General features: G+C 43.7%; 1 protein-coding gene across 1 annotated transcript in view; it reads right to left on the reverse strand.

Annotated features, from left to right (window-relative positions):
• The window catches only part of dock11 (dedicator of cytokinesis 11), a 305664-nt gene that overhangs the window by 15964 nt on the left and 265013 nt on the right, over nt 1-24687 (reverse strand). Inside the window, exons 46-50 of the mRNA XM_060832572.1 lie at nt 23123-23245; nt 18120-18233; nt 9216-9362; nt 4154-4364; nt 2755-2945 (exon numbers count right to left, since the gene is read on the reverse strand). Of these exons, the coding sequence (XP_060688555.1) occupies nt 2755-2945; nt 4154-4364; nt 9216-9362; nt 18120-18233; nt 23123-23245 (786 nt within the window). The remainder of the gene's footprint in view (nt 1-2754; nt 2946-4153; nt 4365-9215; nt 9363-18119; nt 18234-23122; nt 23246-24687) is intronic.

Consider the following 24687-nt stretch of genomic DNA (forward strand, 5'->3'; position numbering starts at 1 on the left):
AAGGCTGGTACCACTGAAAAGGCAAGATGGTATTGGCAGCACTGAGGGAACTAGAGCTATAGGGATAAACATTGACAAAGATACTTTATTGAATAGAAAGGGCCACATAATGCAGGGCTCTTGGAATTTGCCACTGAGAACGACTGAATGACAGAGACTGGTATGACCACATATTTCAGATGGTTACCTCTGGATACAAGGTAGGCTTTTCAGTAGAAATTCTTAGTTGTATAGAATTTACTACATGGAAACTTGTTTAGCGAGTTGCCCTTTAATGTTCATCATTGCCTTATTTTCACAAATTTCCAGATAGTTTTTGCTTCAAATAGAAATATACAGCACATGGGATGAAGGCAGCAGAGATTAATGCAATTGATCACCAATTTTTTTGAACATTTTGCCATTTACTTTAAGGTTGCCCTGTTTGTTGAATCAGACATGAATCAGAAAAGGCAGCAAAACAAAGTGAAGGCAAGGCTGAGCTGTACACAGTGAACGTCAACCCAGCTCCCCTCCAATGTCACCTCTGACCCTCTCTCAGTTCCTCCATCATTTTTGTCCTCAATAAACACAAATTTTCCGGTGTCCTTACAATGTTGTAAGTTTTGAGCAATTTGGTCTGGAAGGGAATTTTGCTTACATCACATGTTGGGAAAAGATTTACAAGGATGTTACCAGGTTTGGAGTGTTTGAGCTAAAGGGAGAGGCTGAGTAGGCGGGGGCTGTTTTCCTTGAAGCATCAGAGGCTGCTTGTTGACCTTACAGAGATTTATAAAATTATGACAGGTAAGCAAAGGATAAATAGACTCCCTGGGTTGGGGAGTCCAGAACTAGAGGGCATAGGTTTAGGGTGAGAGGAGAAAAATTTGAATGGGCAACTTTTTCACGCAGAGTGGTGTGTGTCTGAAATGAGCTGCTAAAGGAAGTGGTGGAGGCTGGTACAATCACAACATTTAAAAGGCATCAGGATAGGTATATGAATAGGAAGAATAGGAAATTTACCTGGACAATCTCTGACACCTCCCTCCCCTTCCTGGACTTCTCCATCTCCATTAATGACGACCGACTTGACGCTGGCATTTTTTACAAACCGACTCCCACAGCTACCTGGATTACACCTCTTCCCACTCTACCTCTTGCAAAAATGCCATCCGTATTCCCAATTCCTCCACCTCCACCATATCTGTTCCCAGGAGGACCAGTTCCACCACAGAACACACCAGATGGCCTCCTTCTTTAGAGACCGCAATTTCCCTTCCTACATGGCTTAAGATTCCCTCCAATGCATCTCGCCCACATCCCGCACCTCCGCCCTCAGACCCCACCCCTCCAACCGTAACAAGGACAGAACGCACCTGGTGCTCACCTTCCACCCTACCTCCCTTTGCATAAACCAAATCATCCGCCAACATTTCCACCATCTCCAAAAAGACCCCATCACCAGGCATACATTTCCCTCCCCACCCCTTTCCACCTTCCGCAAAGACCGTTCCCTCTGTGACTACCTAGTCAGGTCCACGCCCCCCACAACTCACCTGCCCACACTCCTCCCTCACCTCTGTCCAAGGCCCTAAAGGAGCCTTCCACATCCATCAAAGTTTTACCTGCACATCCACTAATATCATTTATTGCATCCATTGCTCCCGATGCGATCTCCTCTACATTGGGGAGACTGGACACCTTCTAGCAGAGCGCTTTAGGGAACATCTCTGGGACACCCACACCAATCAACCACACCGCCCTGTGGCCCAACATTTCAACTCCCCCTCCCACTCTGCCGAGGACATGGAGGTCCTGGGCCTCCTTCACCACCGCTCCCTCACCACCAGACGCCTGGAGGAAGAACGCCTCATCCTCCGCCTCAGAACACTTCGACCCCAGGGCATCAATGTGGACTTCAACAGTTTCCTCATTTCCCCTTCCCCCACCTCACCCTAATTCCAAACTTCCAGCTCAGTGCTGTCCCCATGACTTGTCCTACCTGCCTATCTTCTTTTCCACCTATCCACTCCACCCTCCTCCCTGACCTATCACCTTCATCCCCTCCCCCCCTCACCTATTGTACTCCATGCTACTTTCTCCCCAGCCCCACCCTCCTCTCACTTATCTCTCCACGCTTCAGTCTCTCTGCCTTTCGAAACATCGATTTTGCTGCTCCTCGGATGCTGCCTGAACTGCTGTGCTCTTCCAGCACCACTAATCCAAAATCTGATTTCCAGCATGTGCAGTCATTGTTTTTACCTGTATGAATAGGAAGGGTTGAGAGGGATGTGGGCCAAGTGCTGGCAAATGGGACTAGATTAGTTTAGGATATCTGGTCAGCATGGACGAGTTGGACCGAAGGGTCTGTTTCCATGCTGTACATCTCTATGACTCCATAAGTACGAGTTAGAAAACAGTTCAAGCATTATTTACTTGTGGCAAGAAGCCAAGGAGACAGAACTAAGGCTGCCTTGAAGTTCTGCTCTTCCCAAGATGTATGCTCTTTCCCAAAAGATTGCTGTTACACAGTCAGACACAAAGACTGAAAAGATGCACCAAAGAAACTCAAGCGACACACAAAGACATTGCCATGGTGACCACTGGATGTACTTCTGTTTGAGCTTTAATCTGCATTTGCCAAAGTGAACTTGTGGGGTGCTGTGGACCACAGGAATATGTCAGGTTTCCTCATCTTTCTAAAGGTAGTGAGGGTTTGGATCTGAGACACTCAGGGAGGTCTCGGTTTTAAATGCAGTCCCAGTCAGCTCTCACCTGCACAGAAACGCAGCCTTGGAGTTTGAGCTGCAGTTGGATCATATCAAGGCCGTTCGACGTGCACAGCTTCCGCAATTCAGTCGTGCGATCGTTCATCTCGTCGATCGCAACATCAATGGGCTTCAGTTCGACCTGGTGCTCATACATAACCGCAATCCTCTTCTTCACGTACGGGAAGGAGTGCATTGCTGGAGGTGATTAATTATCAACAGCCAAGTGGTTAAGGAACTAGGCATCAAGCACTCAACAGGGTACAACAGCAGGAGAGATGGCAATAGATAAACTTCAACCTTCACTGCATGCTTGAGGAGTTGGGGGGAATGGAGGTGGGGGGATGGGTGAAGGGAGGAGCAGGACAAATACTAACCCAGTTGAGCATCTGCCTCCTCTTTTATGTGAAGTCCTGGAGTGGGACAAGTGAAATATTCGTATTAACAGTGGCTTGCAATCAAACTAGGCCGAGGCTTAAGAGCATGTACAAAACACTGGTTCAGCCTCAACTGCAGTATTGCAAACAGATCTGGGTGTCTCAATTTAGGAGGAATGTGAAGACAGTAGATAGAGTACAGAAAAAAAATTCATGTGAATGGTTCCAGGGATGAGGAACCTGTATTGACAGTTCATGCTTAACTTTTAACTTTGTTCCTGATTTCTTTCAACCTTATTCTCATGTTTTTGTACCTTGGTATTGTACCTAGGATGGCAGTGTGTGTGGCAACATTGAAACTTTTCATTGTACGCCTGTACTTTTGTACTTGAGGACATGTGACAATAAATCTAATCTAAGATCAGAGAAGTCAGAATTGATCTCTTTGAAGAAGAGAAGATCATGAGGGGATCTGTTTGAGGTGTTTAAAAACATGAGGGGGCTGGATAGTGTCAACAAAGAGAAACCATTCCCATTGAGGAAAAGATGGAGAATGAGGACACAGATTTGATGTAATTGGTGAAAGAAGCATTTGAAAACATGAGGAAACACTTTTTTTTCACAGAGCGAATGGTTAAGATTTGGAATGCACTGTTTGAATATGGGGCGGAGGAGGATTCAAGAGGGAATTGGGTCATTATCTGAAAAGCAAAAATGTGCAGAGTCATGGAGAGAGGCTAGGAGTAAAACTTGGTGAATAGCTCCATCAGGGAGTTGGCGCAGACACAATGGATCAAATGTCAAAATTAGAGTAGTACAGGAAAAGCACAGCAGGTCAGGCAGCATCCGAGGAGCAGGAAAATCGATGTTATGGGCAACGTTGGGTATACTGCAGCCATTCCACAGTTTTATGCAAAGTGATCAGTGGGATTATTTCTGAATTTTTTTTATTTGGAATGTTGGAGCATGCATTAATCCTATATAGGTTTGTTTTCTGTGAATCGCTTACATCCAGAAGCCTGGCCTTACTTGTTAGAATTGTTCGCCTTTTGCATTGTTCCTCGACACCCCCTTGCTTCTTCCCCGATAACGTGTATGGAGTCTCAAAAACAAATCGTGTGATGTTGTGGTTCCTTTCGAAATGAGTCTTCCTTTCAGACAGTTCTTTCTCATCAAAGTAGGGACTGACAAAAGTGACCTGAATATATGCAAATTTCTGGTCCAGGCTTTTTGTATTGACCTAAAAAGTAAAAGAAAATTTAAAGACTAAATGGAGGTTTATAAAGATAGGGAAATACTGAAACAAAACAAAACCTGGGCATATCCTAGTAGACCTCAACAGTTTCAGAACTCTGCTCATTGTAAACATATGAACTAGGAGCAGGACTAGGCTATTCTGCCATTCAATAAGATCATGAGTGATCAGTTTGTTTCAAATTTCATATTTCCATCTACCTTCCCCTCTCCCCAACCACAATAACCTTTGATTTCTCTTTATAACAAAAACATGTCAATCTCTGCCTTACGTATGTTCAATGACTCCGCCACTGGACCTCTGCCTCAGAAGGCGATAAAGTCACACAACGCTCTCAAAACAAAAATCTCCATCTTGTCAAGATCATTTCAGGATCTGAACTTCAATCAAACCATCCTTTGCTGTAAACTCCAATCGATCCAAGTTCAGTCTATCCAACCTTTGTTCGTAAGTCAACTCCCACTCCTTCCAAGTATCAATCGTGTAAATGCCCTCTGAACTGTCTCCGACGTAGTTACATTCTTCCTGAGATAAGTGGACCAAACCGTAAGCAACAATTGCCTAGTTTTGGATTTCCCTGTCTGCACCCCATCAAATGAGGCTAACGTTAGAGACATCCATTAGGTCAACTTTCTCTTGTCCAGGGGTCTCACTGCGCCAGGTCAATCTAGTCTTGTCAAGGCCTAGTATAATTAAAATATAGCTTCCTTACTTTTATAAAACACAGAATTTGCTGAAGATCTGAAGCAAAGACAGAAGTGGCTGGAGAAACTTTGGTGAGAAAGCAGAGTTAATGCTTCGGGTCCAGTGACCCTTGTCAGAACTCAGCTTCCTGTTTTATTCCTTCCCCCATTCTCAAATATTTGGGTTATTTTTCCAGCTTTCTACTCTCATGAATTTCAAAAAATTAATAATAACGCATCTTGCACTTTTTAAGACTCTAGGATGAAGTCAACCTGGATCCAGGGCCTTCCACAGTGCCATCAGTTTGGATAGTACCAGTGACTGTAACTTCATCTCCTCACTTACAGATATTGTCTGAAGGTGTTTGTTAAACTGTTATCTGAGATCAGAAACGCCATACTGATAAAACACATTATGTTGCTAAGATATACATGTATTCCATTAAAACTGTTAGGTCTAGTAAATAGAGCTTTAGATTAGTCAGGGTTTTATTGCTGAGAGAACTATGCAGATTGTGTAAAAATGAGACCAAGCTGTCAAAATGCACTTCATTATTCAATAAGACCTTGAATACACAACAAGTCCACTTGAAGCTTCACAACAAGTCCACCTTCTCACCCTTTCACGTCTACTTTGATTCCCATGATGTACTCGATTCTGTCTCTCTCAGCGCTGAGCACAGAATTGGAGAATGCTTCTCCTTAAATGCAACGATGCTATTGACATCAGCCTCTCAACGTAACAGTGAGGTCCACAGTCCGGTCAATCTTTGGTAAAATATGTTTTTCCTGAATTCCCTGTTTTAGGGATTCATGATGATCTTACATTTAAGGACCCTAGTTGTGGATTTCCCTGTCTTTACCCTATCAAATGTGGCTAATGTTACAGATATCCATTAAGTCAACATTCTCTTGTCCAGAGGACTCACTGCACCAGATCAAACTGAGGCAAAAAAACTTCCTGCTGATTCCCACTTGTTACTGCCCATTGGCTGTGAATCAGTGGCCCTTTACTGTGAACACCATTTGGAAGAAGAACATAGAATGCGCTGTTTTTGAGGGTCTTCGATGTCTATCATCAACAATAGCTCAGCAGTACCAGTACTGCCCTAGCTGGCTGAGTCTGAGGGCCATATTGTCAAGTTTGGGCCAGAAGCCACTGGCAAAAGTACCAACAAGATAGATCCTGGTTGTAAGTGCATCTGCCCATGGGAGGAATGACCATGACCCTTTCCTTATGGACGCACATCCTGTCCTGACAATGCGGATACCATCATGTTGGATGGTACTTCAAATGTGCTAAATGGGATGGATTTCAAACTGATAACCAGCTCAAAAGTGGCACGCAGAATGAACTGCACCATTATCAGCAGAATTATGTTCAACAATAAGCTGTCACCTCAAGCCTTAGCATTTCCCCATCCTCCCACTGCCATCAAGTCAGGAGATCAATCCTGGTTCAATGGAGAGTGCATGGGCATTCCAGAAACGCTACCAGGCAGATCTGAAAATGAGGTGTCAACCTGGTCATGCTATGACATGGGATTACATGGTGTCAAACAGTTTTAACAGCTTAAAGGGGTGAATTGATTTGACATCCAACTGATTCAGATCTAAGTCCTGCATCCTGACATATCCAGGTGTGAACATTAGTGGAGAATGAAACAATAGCAGGAGGAGGAGGTTCCACAAATATCCCCATCACCAATGATGGGGGGGCCCAGTGTATCAGTGCAAGGTACAAGGCTGAACATTTGTGCCTCTGTCTGGGTGGAGTTTGCACATTCTCCCCGTGTCTGTGGGTTTCCTCCCACAGTCCAAAGACGTGCATGTTTAGGTGAATTGGCCATGCTAAATTGCTCATGGTGTCTACGGATGTGCAGGCAAGGTGGATTAGCCCTGGGGAATGCAGGGTTAACAGGGAAAAGGTAGAGGGTTGTGACTGGCTGGAATGCTGATATAAGGGTCGGTGTGGACAGAATTGGCTGAATTGCTTGCTGTAGGGATGATCCGTCCTTCTGGGATTCCCTGCTCTGATACAATTATGGGTGTATGTACAGCTCCTAGCCTCTTCTGGAGAAGAGTCAAACTTGACTCAAAACATTAATTCTGTTTTTTTCTCCACAGATAGTACAAAATCTGTTGAGTTTCTCCAGTATTTTGTGTGTTTGATATATTCAGTTTTTCCTGACATGATAGCCTCTCAGTTCTGGTATCATCCTTGTAAATTTTCATAGAATCCCCTACGGTGTGGAAGTAGGCCATTCAGCCCATCAAGACTACACTGACTCTCTAAACAGCATCCCAGTCAGCCCCAACCCCACATCCCATCCCCGTAACTGCACATGTTGCCATGGCCAATCCTCTCCCTAGACACTGTGGGTAATATAGCATGACCAATCCACCCTATCCTGCTTATTTTTGGGCTGTGGAAGCAAATTGGAGCACCCAGAGGAAACCTTTACAGCCATGGGAAGAACTGCACACAGAGGATGGAATCAAAGCATGACCCTGGTGTTGTGAGGCAGCAGTGCTAAACATTGAGCCATCATGGTGCTCATAGAGTCAACATGCCGCCTGTAAGCCACTGTACTGCCCATTCTGTAAGGACCTTTTTGAGTGGATGTGTATCCTTTTTATAGATCAGGAGCATAGTATAACAAATGTGGTCTAACTAATGTTTTCAACAAAACTCAATTTAAATTCTCTGCTTCTGAATTCTTCTGAAGCATCCTGTTTATCCCTGTTCTGGGTATGACTTATATCTTAGTGTATTCACCTTGAATGTAAGAGAAACTGTGTGGGCATAAGAAATTAGTACTGCCCACTCACAAATAAAGTTAGTTATCACTCAGAACCATCAGTGGAAATTTTCACCTTGATATAGAACAAAAAGGAGAGTTACAGTCAACAGTACCCACTTGGAGTTTATGTCTAGACTTTAAATGTCTACAAAGCCCCCTCACATTTACTGACTACTGTTAAATTAGCAGAAATGTCAAGAGAGAGCACAATAATTTGTAAGATACCCGTTGTTACCTCAAGACATGTCAAAGTGCTTCTGAAGTGGAGTCATTGTTGTATTGGAGGGAAAGTGGTGGTCTGTCTGGAGCACAGCAAGCTCCACTAACAGCAATGGGTTAATGCCCTGACACTCTGTTCTTTTGACATTTGTGATTGAGGGTGAGTGCTGGTCAGGGCCCTGGACAAAACCCATTGCTTGACTTCTGAGAAACACCACGCAATCTTTTGCATCCACTGGAGGGGGCAGATGGGGCTTACTGGTGTTTCAGGATTACATTGTTCAACAGCAGGAGGTTCCTGGCTGTGTTTGGGGATAACTGCATTCAGCAGAGACAGCCAGGAAATTGTGGTTCAGAAGTAGTGAGCCCTCATTAAAAGATTTCAGTTTTGCTTCAGAACACTGGCTGACAATAAGGAGGGACTGCAGAGAACCCCCAACCTCTCCCCTTGACCCTCTCACGGCATCACCCACCCTCTTATGCACTGTCTCTTGCCTGAGCCCAGTCACACCCATTACATTTTGATGGGACAGTGTCTCACAACACATATATGAACTCTTTCTGATGGAAGACCTAGAATTCCTCCTGGAAAATGTGGATGATTGACAAGTTTTCCAGGCATTACGTTACCCTTTAGTGCCAGACTAATGGGGGGTGGGGTAGTGGTGAGGGAGAATGGGAAGTGATCCAAGGCACTTTATCGATCTTAAGCCAGGCTGCTTCATATCCCCTTGCTTTCGTGGGTGACTACTCCGTTTCGGAGATAAGGAATGTGGCGGGAGATGTGGTTAATGGGATTAACACACTGTATAGCTGTTCATACAAAATATCTGATTCACAGAAATTGCAAAGCTGACAGCAATAAAACATACCACCGAATCAACAAGTTGGAACATAACATACGAAAGGAAAAGTAGATGCCTTTGTCTGTTTTACCACCATCGGTTAAAAAAAAACAGATTAGATTATAAAGCGTGATTAGACCAGGTATGAGTCAAGTGTTTGGATAGTGCATAAACTGTCTAACACAAGAAGCAGAAATGTATTCAGAGATGTTGATAAAAGGCAACCTGGCTGGTTCCAAGGTGCACCTCAGTCCCCTGAAACACAGACCACGGAGTCCAGCTGACCTTGTTCGAATCCTGGAGGATTTTCACATTCTCGACTCCAAACTTTTCACCGTAAAGTTTGAGGAGCCTCTCCGATATTTCAGACAGTCTGGTCAGTTTGGGTTCTTTATAAATGTATTCTTTTCCATCTTCTTCTTCAAAGAAGCTCTATTAAAAATAAATGCACTAAGATTGAGAGCATGCAGTTGGAAAAAATGATGACCGAGTGTGATAGAAAAACAATATCACATTGTGATGGTACTGTTGCTGTAATAATTTACCTTATTACAGCACTTAAAATGTCATTGTCATCTCCTTCGGTAAATGAGTAAATGAGAGTAACATTACCACAAAAGCTTTACCAATAAGGCAGTTAGCTAGAATTCGTTACAAATCAGGATATATCAAGAAACCCTGAAAAGGATGAATACAGACAATGTAAACTGGTTACCATGTGGATAAACTCAATTAAATTATTATCCTACTCACCTGTAATCACATCCAGCTAAATAGATGCAAAATGGAACAAGCATGCAATTTCATTAAGTGGTCATTTAAAAAAAAAGTGACATGGGATATGGATATTGCTGCATTTGTTGCCCTTCATCCCTAATTGCCCTTGAACAGATTGGCTCATAAACGCCTTTTAGAGGGTAGTTAAGAGTCAACAAATTGCTGTGGGTCTGGAGTCACATATAGGCCAGATAGTAAGGTGGCAGATTTCCATGGGGTGGCATGGTGGCTCAGTGGTTAGCACTGCTGCCGCACAGCACCAGGGACCCAGGTTCAATTCCAGCCTCGGGCGACTGTCTGTGTGGAGATTGCACATTGTCCTTGTCTGTGTGGGTTTCCTCCAGGTGCTCCAGTTTCCTCTCTCAGTTCAAAGATGTGCAGGCCAAATGAATTGGCCAAGCAAAATTGCCCAAAGTGTCAAGGGATATATAGATTACTTACAGTGTGGAAACAGGCCCTTCGGCCCAACAAGTCCACACCGACCCGCCGAAGCGCAACCCACCATATACCCCTTACCTAACACTACGGGCAATTTAGCATGGCCAATTCACCTGACCCACACATCTTTCAGTTTGTTTGCAGGGAAAGGGACCTCTGGCAAGTGGGAGACCTTTAAAAGTGAGATAGTTAGAGTTCAAGGTCTCTGTGATCCTGTGAGGGTGAAAGGCAAGTTTGGCAGGAATACGGAACCCTGGATGACGTGATATTGAGACTTTGACCAGAAAAAAAGGAGGCAGCTCAGATACAGGCAGCTGGGATAAAGGGAATCCCTGGAGATATATGGGGACACAGGAGTTTACTGAAGAAGGAAATCAGAAGGGCCAAAAGGGGACATGAGATAGCCTTGGCAGAGAACATTGGGATGAATCCAAAGAGGTATTTTAAGTATATTAAAGGAACAACAATAACTAGAGAAAGAATAGGACCCCTCAAGGACCAAAGTGGACACGTATGGTCCCCATGGTAGGCTAATGCTAAAACTTCGGAGGTATGGCATTGAGGATACATTAGAGGTTTGGATTAGGAATTGGCTGGCTGGAAGGAGACAGAGGGTAGTAGTTGATGGATTATGTTCATCTTGGAGCGCAGTTACTAGCGGTGTACCACAAGGATCTGTTTTGGGACCATTGCTTTTTGTTATCTTTATAAATGATCTAGAGGAAGGACTTGAAAGCTGGGTAAGCAAGTTTGCGGATGACACTAAAGTCGGTGGAGTTGTGGATAGTGAGGAAGGAAGTGGTAGGTTACAGCGGGATATAGATAAGTTGCAGAGCTGGGTGGAAATGTGGCAAATGGAATTCAATGTAGCTAAGTGCGAAGTCGTTCACTTTGGTAGGAATAACAAGATGATGGATTACTGGGCTAATGGTAGGCTACTTGGTAGTGTGGATGAGCAGAGGGATCTTGGTGTCTATGTACACAGATCTCTGAAAGTTGCCACCCAGGTAAATAGTGCTGTGAGGAAGGCATATGGTGTACTGGGCTTTATTGGCAGAGGAATTGAGTTCCGGAGTCCTGAGGTCATGTTGCAGTTGTATAAGACTCTGGTGAGGCCTCATCTGGAGTATTGTGTGCAGTTTTGGTCGCCATACTATAGGAAGGATGTGGAAGCTTTAGAACGAGTGCAGAGGAGGTTTACCAGGATGTTGCCTGGAATGCTAGGAAAATCTTATGAGGAAAGGCTGAGGCACTTGGGGCTGTTCTCATTGGAGAAGAGAAGGTTTAGGGGAGATCTGATAGAAGTGTATAAGATGATTAGGGGTTTAGATAGGGTAGATACTAAGAACCTTTTACCGCTAATGGAGTCAGGTGTTACTAGGGGACATAGCTTTAAATTAAGGGGTGGTAGGTATAGGACAGATGTTAGGGGTAGATTCCTCACACAGCGGGTTGTGAGTTCATGGAATGCCCTGCCCGTATCAGTGGTGAACTCTCCTTCTTTATGTTCATTTAAGCGGGCATTGGATAGGCATTTGGAAGTTATTGGGCTAGTATAGGTTAGGTAGGACTCGGTCGGCGCAACATCGAGGGCCGAAGGGCCTGTACTGCGCTGTATCCTTCTATGTTCTATGTTCTATGTATGTGTAGAACCGCAGGAGACAAGTGAGGATCTCAATGAATATTTCTCCTCTGTGTTTACTGTGAAGAAAGACATGAAGACTTGGGAACTTGGGAAAGTTAGTGGTGATATCTTGAGGTCAGTCCAAACACAGTACCAGTGATGTTAGATGTATGAAGGTTGATAAATCTCCTGGTCCTGTCTCCGCCGCATCTGCTCCCAGGAGGACCAGTTCCAACACCGCACAGCCCAGATGGCCTCCTTCTTCAAAGACCGCAGATTCCCCCCAGATGTGATCGACGATGCCCTCCACCGCATCTCCTCCACTTCCTGCTCCTCCGCCCTTGAGCCCCGCCCCCCCAACCACCACCAGGACAGAACCCCACTGGTTCTCACCTACCACCCCACCAACCTCCGTATACAGCGTATCATCCGCCGTCATTTCCACCACCTCCAAACGGACCCCACGACCAGGGATATACTTCCCTCCCCTCCCCTATCAGCGTTCCACAAAGACCACTCCCTTCGTGACTCCCTCGTCAGGTCCACACTCCCCACCAACCCAACCTCCACTCCCGGCACCTTCCCCTGCAACCGCAGGAAATGCAAAACTTGCGCCCACACCTCCTCCCTTACCTCTCTCCAAGGCCCCAAGGGATCCTTCCATATCCACCACAAATTCACCTGCACCTCCACACACATCATCTATTGCATCCGCTGCACCCGTTGTGGCCTCCTCTATATTGGGGAGACAGGCCGCCTACTTGCGGAACGCTTCAGGGAACACCTCTGGGATGCCCGGACCAACCAACCCAACCACCCCGTGGCTCAACACTTTAACTCTCCCTCCCACTCCACCAAGGACATGCAGGTCCTTGGACTCCTCCATCACCAGAACATAACAACACGATGGTTGGAGGAAGAGCGCCTCATTTTCCGCCTGGGAACCCTCCAACCACAACGGATGAACTCAGATTTCTCCAGTTTCCTCATTTCCCCTCCCCCCACCTTGTCTCAGTCGATTCCCTCGAACTCAGCACCGCCCTCCTAACTTGCAATTTTCTTCCTGACCTCTCCGGCCTCACCCCACTCCGGTCTATCACCCTCACCTTGACCTCCTTCCACCTATCACATCTCCATCGCCCCTCCCCCAAGTCCCTCCTCCCTACCTTTTATCTTAGCCTGCTGGACACACTTTCCTCATTCCTGATGAAGGGCTTTTGCCTGAAACGTCGAAATTCTTGTTCCTTGGATGCTGCCTGACCTGCTGCGCTTTAACCAGCAACACATTTTCAGCTCTGATCTCCAGCACCTGCAGACCTCACTTTTTACCTGACCAGATATATCCAAGAACACTGCAAGAGACTAGAGAAGAAATTATGGGGCCACTAGATAATATTTCTGCATCATCGTTAGCCACAGGTGAGGAAAACTGGAGGGTACCAAATGTTTTGCCATTATTCAAGGAGGGCGGTGAAGAAAAGCCTGGGAACTACAGTCCATGAAGCTTAACATCTGTGGCAGTTAAATTAGACAACTTACAGTGCGGAAACAGGCCCTTCAGTCCAACAAGTCCACATCAACCTGCCAAAGTGCACCCACCCAGACCCAGTTCCCTACATTTACCCTTGCACCTAACACTATTAGCATGGCCAATTCACCAAACCTGCACATTTTTGGACTGTGGTCCACACAGTGGGAGGAAACCGGAGCACCCAGAGGAAACCCACGTAGACACGGGGAGAATGTGTCTCCACACAGTCAATCGCCTGAGGCGGGAATTGAACCCGGATCTCTGGCGTTGTGAGGCAGCAGTGCTAACCATTGTGCCACCGTGCCGCCCACAGTTACTTGAGAAGTTTCTGAGGGATAAGATATATATACATTTGGAAAGATAGTGTTTGATTAGGAGTAGTCAGCATGGCTCTGTGAGTGAGAGATCATGCCTCACAAATTTGTTAGAGTTCTTTGATGAAGAGAAAAGGAAGGTTGACAAGGGCAGGGTGGTAGATGGATTTCAATAAGACCTTTGATAAGATTCCACATGGTAGGCTATTGTGGAAGGTTAGATCGCATGGAATCTAAGGTGACTGGTAAATTGGATACAAAATTGGCTTGATGGTAGGAAGCAAAGGGTATAACAGTAGAAAGATGGTTTGTCAGACTGGAGGCCTGTGAGTAATGGAGTGCCTCAGGCATCGGTGCTGGGCCCATTACTGTTTGTTATCTATATCAATGATTTGGATGAGAATGTACAAGGCATTCTCCATTTACCATTTCTCGGCCCACTTCCCCAGCTGTTCAAGGTCCTGCTGCAATTTCTGACAACCTTCCTCACTGTCCACAATACCACCTATTTTCATGTTATCAGCAAACTTACTAATCATGCCTTGTACATTCTCATAAGTGTGAGGTCTTGCATTTTGCAAAGTCATATCAAGGCAGGAGTTTCATGGTGAATGGTAGTGCCTTAAGGAGTGTAGTGGAACAGAGGGATCTTGGAGTTCAGGGACACTCAGAGGGAGCCTTGTAGAGGTGTCTATAATCATGAGAGGCATACAAAGGGTGAATGCAATCAGTCCTTTTCCCAGGGTTGGGGAATCAAGTACTCGAGAGCTTCAGTTTAAGGTTAGAGAGGAAAGAATAAAGGGGAACCTGAAGGGTGACTTATTTAGACAAAGGGTGGTATATATATGGAATGAGCTGCCTGCAGAAGCGATTGAGGTGGGTATATTGGCAACATTTAAAAGGCATTTGGATAAATACATGGATAGGAAAGGGTTAGAAAGATATGAGCCAAGTGCAGTGAAATGGGGTTAGCACAGGCAGACATTATGGTCAGCATGGGCCAAAGGGCCTGTCTCCGTGCTGTAGGATCTATGACTCTATGTTTTATTGGATTCAAGTTTCATCAAGCTGCCATGCTGTGATTTGATCTCTTGACACCAGAATATTACCTTAGGGTTCTGGCATACTGTGCCACTACATGGAATAAGCATCAATGATGCACAAATCTGGAGCATCTCAGAATGACAATGACCTATCACAGAGGTGATCAAAGGTACTATCACAGAGAGGCAAATATGGTAATGACTGACAATTCAGATGGACAGGTATGGGGTTACAATGAATAAATGAGAATATGTTTGGCACTAAGTATGCATTAACATCAAGAAGAGGAGAACTTGCGAGCATATTCAATCTGTCAAACTTTCCCACCATTCTAGATCATCGCTGATCATCTGCCTCAATGCCCCAGTTCTCCATTTCCCTAAATATCTTTAGTCTTCAGAAATATAAATTTCTGTCTTGAACCTGCCTCCATTAGCTACATGAGTACAGAGCAGAAGATAGTCTCAGGAGGTGATAGTGCCATGGTAGTGTCACTGAATTAATAGATCAGAGCCCCAGCCTAATGTTTTGGAGATTAAAAAAGAAAACGCTGGAGAATACCCAGATTGTTTGTCTCTCCACAAATGCTGCCAGACCTGCTGAATGTCTGCAAAATTCGGTGTTTTAAATTTCGGACTTTCAGCATTCCCAGTGTTTTCAAGTTTTGGGGACATGGATTCAAGTCCCACTGTGGCAGATTGTGAAATCTGAATTTAATAAAAATCTGACCTAATGATAAGCACTGTCAATTGCAGTAAAAGCCCGTCTGGTTCACCAGTTTCCTGCAGGGAGGGTTACCTACCATTCTTACTCAGTCTGGCCACCATGTGACTCCAAACCCAGAACAATGTGTTGAATCTTAACTGCCCTTTGGTCTTTTAGGGTTGGGCAATAATAAGTGCTGGTCTAGCCAACAACACTCACATTCCAGCAACAATTAAAGAAAAGGAAAACCGAGAGACAAGGCTCCCAGTTAACTTAAGGTAGAGGACCGGTGTCCCATCAGGAATTACTGCCTTCTGCTAAGTACACAATTTTGTGCTTAATGTGGAAAATGTAGTAATGTTTGTGAAGCTTGTGAAAAGGCATTTTTATGCTTGTGATTTTGTAGCAAGTCTGAGTTGGAATTCCCCTTATGACTCACCCATCAGTTTGTAACTGAGCCAAGTTAAGATTAATGCAAACACCAGATATTGCACAATAGCATTCGAGCAAAACTCCCAACATTAACAGTGCGTTTTCATAAGAAAATTCAGAATTTCTGCTACCCATTGTGGGCTCAAGTGCTTCCTGATTTCCATCGTGTGGTCTCAGTCTCTAGTTTTAAGATTTTCTCCCCTTGTTCTTGATTCACCAACCAGAGGAAATCATTTCCTAAATCTTTACTATGAAATCATTTTCACATCTCTGTTTAGAAAATTGGAGTGGGGGGTGCATGTGGTGAAATTTCATTTAAATGCATTCTATACTCACCTGTTTTTATTTATGAATGTCTAGTTTTAAAGCACAGATGCATCCTTTCATTCCATTTTGGTGATATAAGCTCTTTGAAAGAATAATGCAAACATCTCATGCATTCTTTCCCATAAATGCTAAAAATGCATTCCTTTCAACAACTTATCAAATTCCTTTTTGAACATTTATATTAAATGAGCTGATACATCCCCTTTGATGCAGGTCATTCTAGATCACAACAACATATAATGCTTCAAACAAGTTCTTCTCTCTCTATTGAAACTTTTAACAATTATCTTGGGCACTTAACAGGATTCTGCAGGTATGAAAGTCTACAAAGGGTTTTAGACATATTAAGTAAAGGTTCCATGTGAACATGTACAGACCTGCAAGAGGTTATAAACAATCAGATGCTAAAATCAATCACTTTTTACGGCTTCCTGTTCTTGAAACTTAAATCAAGAAATGTTTTAAAAGATTGTGGCAAAAGATTTGGGTTTGTGCAATTGGAGGAAATTGCCTTCCACTGAGGTTTGGTGAATGGGTAGACTAGGTTATAAATAAGTCATTTTTGGGATGGGATGGTCTAACTAGGGGTAGTGCTGCAAGTGTCAGTGCTTGGATCTTAACTATTTAGAATCTAAACCATTGGTTTATTTGATGGCAGCTGTACATTGGTGAGGCCACATTTGGAGTACTGAGTACAGTTCTGGTCACCCTAGTATAGAAAGGATATTAAAACTAAAAAAATTTCAGAAAAGATTTACTAGAGTGCTACCTGGAGTGGAAATTAAAAGGATCAACTGGATAGGTGGGACTCTTTTTTTCTGGAGTGCGGGAGACTGAGGTTTATAAAACCACGAGAGGCATAGATAAGGTCGATAGCCAACAGCTTTTCCCCATTGTAGGGGAGTCTAAAACTAAAAGGTATAGTGTTAAGGTGAGAGGGGAGAGATACAAAAGGGTCTAGAGGGTCAACGTTTTCAAAGAGAGGGTGGCGATTGGCTGGGACAGACTGTCAGAGGTAATGGTGTAGGCAAGTACAATTTTATCATTTAAGAAATATTTGGACAGGTACATGGTTGGGATAGGTATGGAGAGGTATTGACCAAACATAAATGGGACTAATTTAAATTGTGGAAATTGGGTGGCATGGACATTTTGGGCCCAAGGGCTTCTTTCCATGATGTAAACTTCTATGATTCTTTGAGTGAAATGAATAAAAAAGATCCAGACTGGCTAACAAGACAGTGCTAGATAGTAAAGTAAATGGGTGAGGAAGAAACCGTAAGTCTACAAAGGGATTCAGACACATTAAACTGGAGGAGAAGATGGCTTATAATGTAGGAGTGTGAGAAAATATCTGCCTTAGCAGGAAGAATAGAAAACCAGAACATTCTGTGATTGGTGAGCAAATGTTGGGATTTTGAAGAGTTTGATGCTGTTGCTCACAAACCACAAAAGTTAATATGCAGGTGTAACAAGTGATTAGGAAGGTAAATGGCTGGTTGGCCTTTAATCCAAAGGGTTTTAGCATAAGACCAAGGGAGTCATGTTGCAATTACATATATAGGGTATTGGTGAGACCACACAGAGAGTACATCTTGATTTTTAAATTGCTTCCATGTCTCTCTATGGTCTCCCCTCCCTATCTCTGCAATCGGCTCTACCCCCACTGTTCTTTGAGGTATTTGCCTTCAAATTGCAGCTGCTTTAGTATTCACAATTTTAACCAATCCATCATTGTTGACAATGACCTGTTGTTTGGGACATAAGCTCTGAAATTGCCATCCTAAACCTCTCCCCCTGCTCTCCTCCTGTAGGCTGAGCTTATGGGTTGGTGCCATAAGTTGTCCTGTGAAACACCTAGGGATGTCCTAATGCATTAAAGAGGTACGATACAATCACCAGCCATTGGTGTGGCACATCCTGAGCAGGAGAAAGATCCCACAGTTGAGTGGAATCGCATTAACCGGGCAGTTATCTGTCTCGCACATGACACTCACCTGACCGTAAAAAGCAACGCGGAAGAATGTTCCCAGAAGTCTCCGCCCCGTGTGAAGGACATGAATTATTTTCTTATAAGCTTCATTCAGCGTGTTATATATGAAAGCAAGTTTCTAAAATACAGAGGGGAAAAAAGACTAAGTTCGAGCTGATACAAGACATTGGGCAGGAGTCTTATAAATTCAAACCAGCACAAATTTATGAGTGTCTAAATTTGTTATTATTAGGGATGGAGTGGGAGGCTGCACGCTAATGTCCCGATTTCACCATTACATTTACATAAGTGACTATTCCAGATGCGTTCCAATTTTGATGCAGTCAGGAGTTTTGCTTGGTAATTCGAATTACACCAGTACGGAGGTGCTGTCATCACGGCAAAGAGGAAATAAAGACAAGTGCAAAATGTTTAGTGTGTAGGTTTGCTCGCTGAGCTGTAGCTTTGATATCCAGATGTTTCATTACCTGGCTAGGTAACATCATCAGTGGCGACCTCCAAGTGAAGCGAAGCTGTTGTCTTCTGCTTTCTATTTATATCTTTCTCCTGGTTGGGGTTCCTGGGATTTGTGGTGATGTCATTTCCTGTTCGTTTTCTGAGGGGTTGATAGATGGTATCGAGATCTATGTGTTTGTTGATGGTGTTGTGGTTGGAGTGCCAGGCTTCTAGAAATTCTCTGGCATGTTTTTGCTTAGCCCAGAATAGATGTGTTGACCCAGTCGAAACGGTGTTTTTTTTCATCCGTGTGTAGGGCTACGAGGGAGAGAGGGTCGTGTCTTTTTGTGGCTAGCTGGTGTTCGTGTATCCTGGTGGATAACTTTCTTCCTGTTTATGGCAGTCCTTGCATGGAATTTTGTCGATGACGTTGGTTTTGTCCATGGGTTATACTGGGTCTTTTAAGTTTGTTAGTTTTTGTTTGAGAGTGTTGGTGGGTTTGTGTGTTACGAGGATTCCAAGGGTCTGGCTGTCATTTCTGAAAATTCTTTGATGCATGGTAAGGTGGTTAGGGTTTCTGGCTGTGTTTGGTCTGCTTGTCATGGTTTGTTCTTAAGGAATCTGCGCACTGCATTTTTTGAGTATCCGTTCTTCTTGAATACGTTGTAGCGTTGGTTCTCTTCTGCTTTCCGAAGTTCATCTGTGCTGCAGTGTGTGATGGCTCGTTGGAATAGTGTTCTGATACAGTTTTGTTTGTGTGCGTTGGGATAATTGCTAGTGTAGTTAAGTATTTGGTCAGTGTTTGTTGGTTTTCTGTATACCCAGGTTTGTAGTTCTCCCTTGCCCTTTCTTTCTACTGTGACATCCAAAATATTTGCACACTTCACACCATAATAAAGTACTGCAGCAGATGTTAGACCTATTCTAAATATTGTGATTAATCATAAAGTTTTTGGTTGAGAAATTACATGATCAATAAATAACATGGTTGCCAAGTTGTTACTTCTGATAATTGGCAAGTTGTTAAAGGAACGTCAGCATTTTGAAAGAGGAATATTCTTCATAGAAACATAGGAAATTGGGGCAGAAGCAGGCCATTTTGTTCCAGTATTCAATATAGATCATGGCTGATCATCCAACTCAGTTCCCTGTTCCCACTTTCAGCTCTTTGATCTCTTTAGCCCGAAGAACTACAGCTAACTCCTCCTTAAAAATGTTCAATATTTTGGCCACAACTACGTTCTGTGGCAGAAAATTCCACTGACTCACCACTTTCAGGGTTCAGAAAATTCTTACCGTGGTCCTAAATGGGCTATCCCATATCCTTAAACTGTGACTCCTTTTTGTTCTGGATTTCCCCAGTCATCGTGAAATTCCTTCCTGCATTCACCCTGTCTAGTCCTGTCATAATTTTACAGATTGATATGATCCCCTGTCATCCTTCCGAACTTCAGTGAATAGTCTAAACTGATCCAGTCTCTCATCATATGTCAGTCCTGCTATAAAACATAGAAGAATACAGCGCAGTACAGGCCCTTTGGCCCTCGATGTTGCGCCGATCCAAGCCCACCTGAACGACACTAGCCCACTATCCTCCATATGTCTATCCAATGCCCGTTTAAATGCCCATGAAGAGAGAGAGTCCACCATTGCTACAAGCAGGGCATTCCATGAACTCACGACTCGCTGAGTAAAGAATCTACTCCTAACATCTGTCCTATACCTACCACCCCTTAATTTAAACCTATGCCCCCTCGTAATAGCTGACTCCATATGTGGAAAAAGGTTCTCATTGTCAACCCTATCTAAATCCCTAATCATCTTGTACGCCTCTATCAAGTCAACCCTAAACCTTCTTTTCTCCAATGAAAACAGCCCCAAGTGCCTCAGCCTTTCCTCATATGATCTTCCTACCATACCAGGCAACATCCTGGTAAACCTCCTCTGCATCTGTTCCAGTGCCTCCACATCCTTCCTATAGTATGGTGAACAAAACTGCACACAATACTCCAGATGCGGCCGCACCAGAGTCTTATACAACTGCAACATGACCTCAGGACTCCGGAACTCAATTCCTCTACCAATAAAAGCCAGTACGCCATATGCCTTCTTCACAGCACTATTTACCTGGGTGGCAACTTTCAGAGATCTGTGTACATGGACACCAAGATCCCTCTGCTCATCCACACTACCAAGTATTCGACCATTTGCCCAGTACCCTATCTTCTTGTTACTCTTACCAAAGTGAATCACTTCACACATTGAACTCCATTTGCCACCTTTCTGCCCAGCTCTGCAGCTTATCTATATCCAGCTGTAAAGTGCCACAACCCTCCTCACTGTCAACAACTCCACTGACTTTCGTATCATCTGCAAACTTGCTCACCCAACGTTCTAGCCCTCCTCCAGGTATTTATAAAAATGACAAACAGCAGTGGTCCCAAAACAGATCCTTGCAGAACACCGCTAGTAACTGCACTCCAAGATGAACCCTTACCATCAACTACTACCCTCTGTCTTCTTCCAGCCAGCCAATTCCTAATCCAAACCACTAAAGCACCCTCAATGCCATACCTCCGTATTTTTTGCAGTAGCCGACCATGGGGAACCTTATCAAACGCCTTACTAAAATCCATATACATCACATCTACCACTTTACGCTCGTCCACGTCCTTAGTCACCTTCTCAAAGAATTCAATAAGGTTTTTGAGGCACGATTTGCCCTTCACAAAACCATACTGACTATCCTTGATCACATTATTCCTATCCAGGTGTTCATAAATTCTGTCCCTTCCAATTCTCTCTAAGACATTGCCCACAACAGAAGTGAGGCTCACCGGCCTATAGTTTACTAGGGTTATCCCTACTCCCCTTCTTGAACAAGGGAACCACATTTGCTATCCTCCAGTTTTCTGGCACTATTACTGTAGACAACGAGGACATAAAAATCAAGGCCAATGGCTCTGCAATCTCCTCCCTTGCTTCGCAGAGAATCCTTGGATAAATACCATCAGGCCCAGGGGACTTATCTATTTTCAGCCTTTCCAGAATTTCCAACACCTCTTCCCTCCATACCTCAATGCCATCCATTGTAATTAATTGTGACTCAATATTCACATAGGCAACAATGTCCTGTTCCTGAGTGAATACTGATGAAAAGTAGTCATTCAGTGTCTCCCCAATCTCTTCAGCCTCCACGCACAACTTCCCACTACTATTCTTGACTGGACCTATTCCTACCCTAGTCATTCTTTTATTCCTGACATATCTATAGAAAGCCTTTGGGGTACCATGAATTCTGGATTCAGTTTGGTAAATCTTCATTGCATTCCCTCCATAGCCAGAACATCCTTCCTTAGATAAGGAGACCAAAATGCATTGCAGTATTTTATTCATAGGATAACGTACTACCATACAGCAGTTAAATAGTAAATTCCAGGTCTGTTTGTGTAGACTTTAACTTATCCCTTGATGCCCATCCAAGCCATCTGATTGGCTCCTTCAAAGCTTTAAGAGATAGCAAAGCTCCTGGCTGTATTCAAAGACTCTGGTGAACTGTATTCAAGAGAGTTAGGTAATCAGGAGCTCAGTGAAATGCCATTACAAATGCCTTCCAAACCACAAATGGATTCTCTCAGTTGTTAACGGGAATGTGAACTTGACAGTTTCATGAGGTTTTCAGAGGACATTTAAAATAAAGGATATTGGGTAATGTTTGTCAATTCTGATGACTTATACCCTTCTAAAAGATTTCCAAATATGATTTTACATCTCAAAATCCGGTTATAGTGGACAGTGCTGTGGTATGTTTTGTTGGGTGAGGGATGTAAATGAAGGCTTAAGGGATTGATTTGGGGTTTTGGAGATGGAAGGAAGGTAGTCTGAGGTGTAAGAAAGTGAAAATTAAATGGTCTCACATCGATCTTCAGAACAGGGCCTTGTCCCAGTAAACAGATATGGACCTTTTAATCTTTAGAAGTTTATTAATCGAGGCAGGTTACTTGTGTCCCTCGAATGTAATGATTATTAAAGGCCATATTTAGCCTTCTGCAGTCGATGAGCTAAAAATCAAGACAACAACACTGGCTCCAGAGTTTGGCTCTGCAAGGGCCCTGCTTGGTCATAAATTGATTCAAGGACCATGCTCACCCTGGTAGGTCAAAGCCTGCCACTTGAGAAATGGGGCATTTTTTTTGTCACATGGTTCTAAATGTGATCCTCTGGTGGTTTGGAATGGCAGTTGGAAACTCTGCTGGGTTCAGCTCTCCTGGGTGAGATATTTGCCTTCTAATTGCATAGTATTCACAATTTTAACCAATCCATCATTGTCGATAATGACCTGTTGTTTGGGACATAAACTCTGAAATTGCCATGCTAAACCTTGTTCCCCGCCCCCCCCACACCCCGTTCTCCTGCAGGCTGAGTTTATGGGTTGGTGCCATATGTTGTTCTGTGAAATATCTCGGGAAGACTTAATGCATCCAAGAAGTACTATACAATCATCAGCCATTGGCGTGGCACATCCTGAGCTTAAGGAAGATCCCACAGTTGAGTGGAATTGCAGGAACATACCTCAAAGTCCCTGCGTTTTTCGTAGATAGGAATGATGAACTTGTAAATCACTGCCATTAACTCGTAGCGCTCAGCGTTCCACAGCCCATCTGCACATTTCTCCAACAACTCTACCAGCACGTCCTGCAGAGAATACAGATAGCAATGATAGGAACATCCAGAATATTTCGCCAAAACCAAGACTGTTGCTGATTGCGTTCAATTCTGACTATATTAGCTTAGGTGTTATTTTTCAGGATTAAATCTTTTAATAATCTGTAAACAAAAGTAACTCTTTGAGAAATCCACAATCACTTTATAACAATGAAGCACTTTTGAATTAAATTGCGTACATTTTAGGAACCAATTGCGCTCAACAAAATTCCACATACAATCACTTTATAGCAAGAAATTATCTGTTTTAGTGATCCAGTTGGAGGACACTGGGAGAACATTGCCTCCACCTCAAATACTCCTCTAGGATCATCTACACTCCCACAAGAAGCTCATAGTTAGCATCTCATTTCACAGACAGCGTCTCGGACAGCGCTACACTAGAATATGAGCCTGGGTTAAATAAATTCCATGACATTTCTAAGAGGAAAGTCAACCTCTTGCTGGCCTTAAGGATAGCTCTGTCCACTGTGATCTTTGAACTGATTTGATCTGCTCATTGCTTCTGTGCCCACTACTATTAAGCACAAATAAAATTATGCTGACTCCAACCTTGCCACAGAACCTGTGCATCACCACTCTGATGCTCAATCCGGATTTAGTTAATTTTCAAAGAGAAACTCTCAACAATTTACTTAGCCAGAGATAATGATCAAGGTGTTAAGGGCATGCTCACATTGTCAGAGATAAGGGTGGGATGAAGTGAGGATGTGTTATGTTGCTGCATCATTTCCAGGTCGAACATTACACATCCAGTATAAAGGTACCCGCCTCAGCTTCACTCACTTAACAGTGTCAGTTCGGTTAGTTTCGAAGAATGGGAGGGGATCTCATAGATAACTAATGGGACTAGACAGGGTAAATGCAGAAAGGTTGTTCCCAATGACTGGGGAGTCCAGAACCACGGGTTACAATCAAAGGATATGGGCTAGTTAATTTGGGATGGAGATGAAGAGAAATGTCTTCACCCAGAGAGTGGTGAGTCCACAGAATTCTCTGCCTCAGAAAATGGCCGAGGCTAAGATGTTGAATGCTTTAAAGAAGGTGTTAGACACAGTCCTTAGGACTGAAGGGATCAAAGGACATGGGGAGAAACTAGAAACAAGACGCTCAGTTGGATGATCATATTGAATGGTATAGCAAACTTGAAGGATCGAATGGCCTATTTCTGCTCCTATTATCCAAGTTTGCTCATAAACTTTTTTCTCAACAAGAACCAAGTTTTTGTGGGTTATGTTATGTGAGCTAATATAAAGGCAGCAGTCAAAGCACTTCATACTGATAGTAGTGCTTGACCAAAGGGTAAATATCCTGTTTGTAAGCCTTGTCTGGGGGTTTGGGGCACTGATGAGGATGAGGGTGGGTTGGACGCTGTTGGGGGATTTGACGAGGGGGTGAGAAATCTTGGTCGG

This window comes from Hemiscyllium ocellatum, chromosome 11 (assembly GCF_020745735.1).
Source record: "Hemiscyllium ocellatum isolate sHemOce1 chromosome 11, sHemOce1.pat.X.cur, whole genome shotgun sequence".
Taxonomy (NCBI): domain Eukaryota; kingdom Metazoa; phylum Chordata; class Chondrichthyes; order Orectolobiformes; family Hemiscylliidae; genus Hemiscyllium; species Hemiscyllium ocellatum.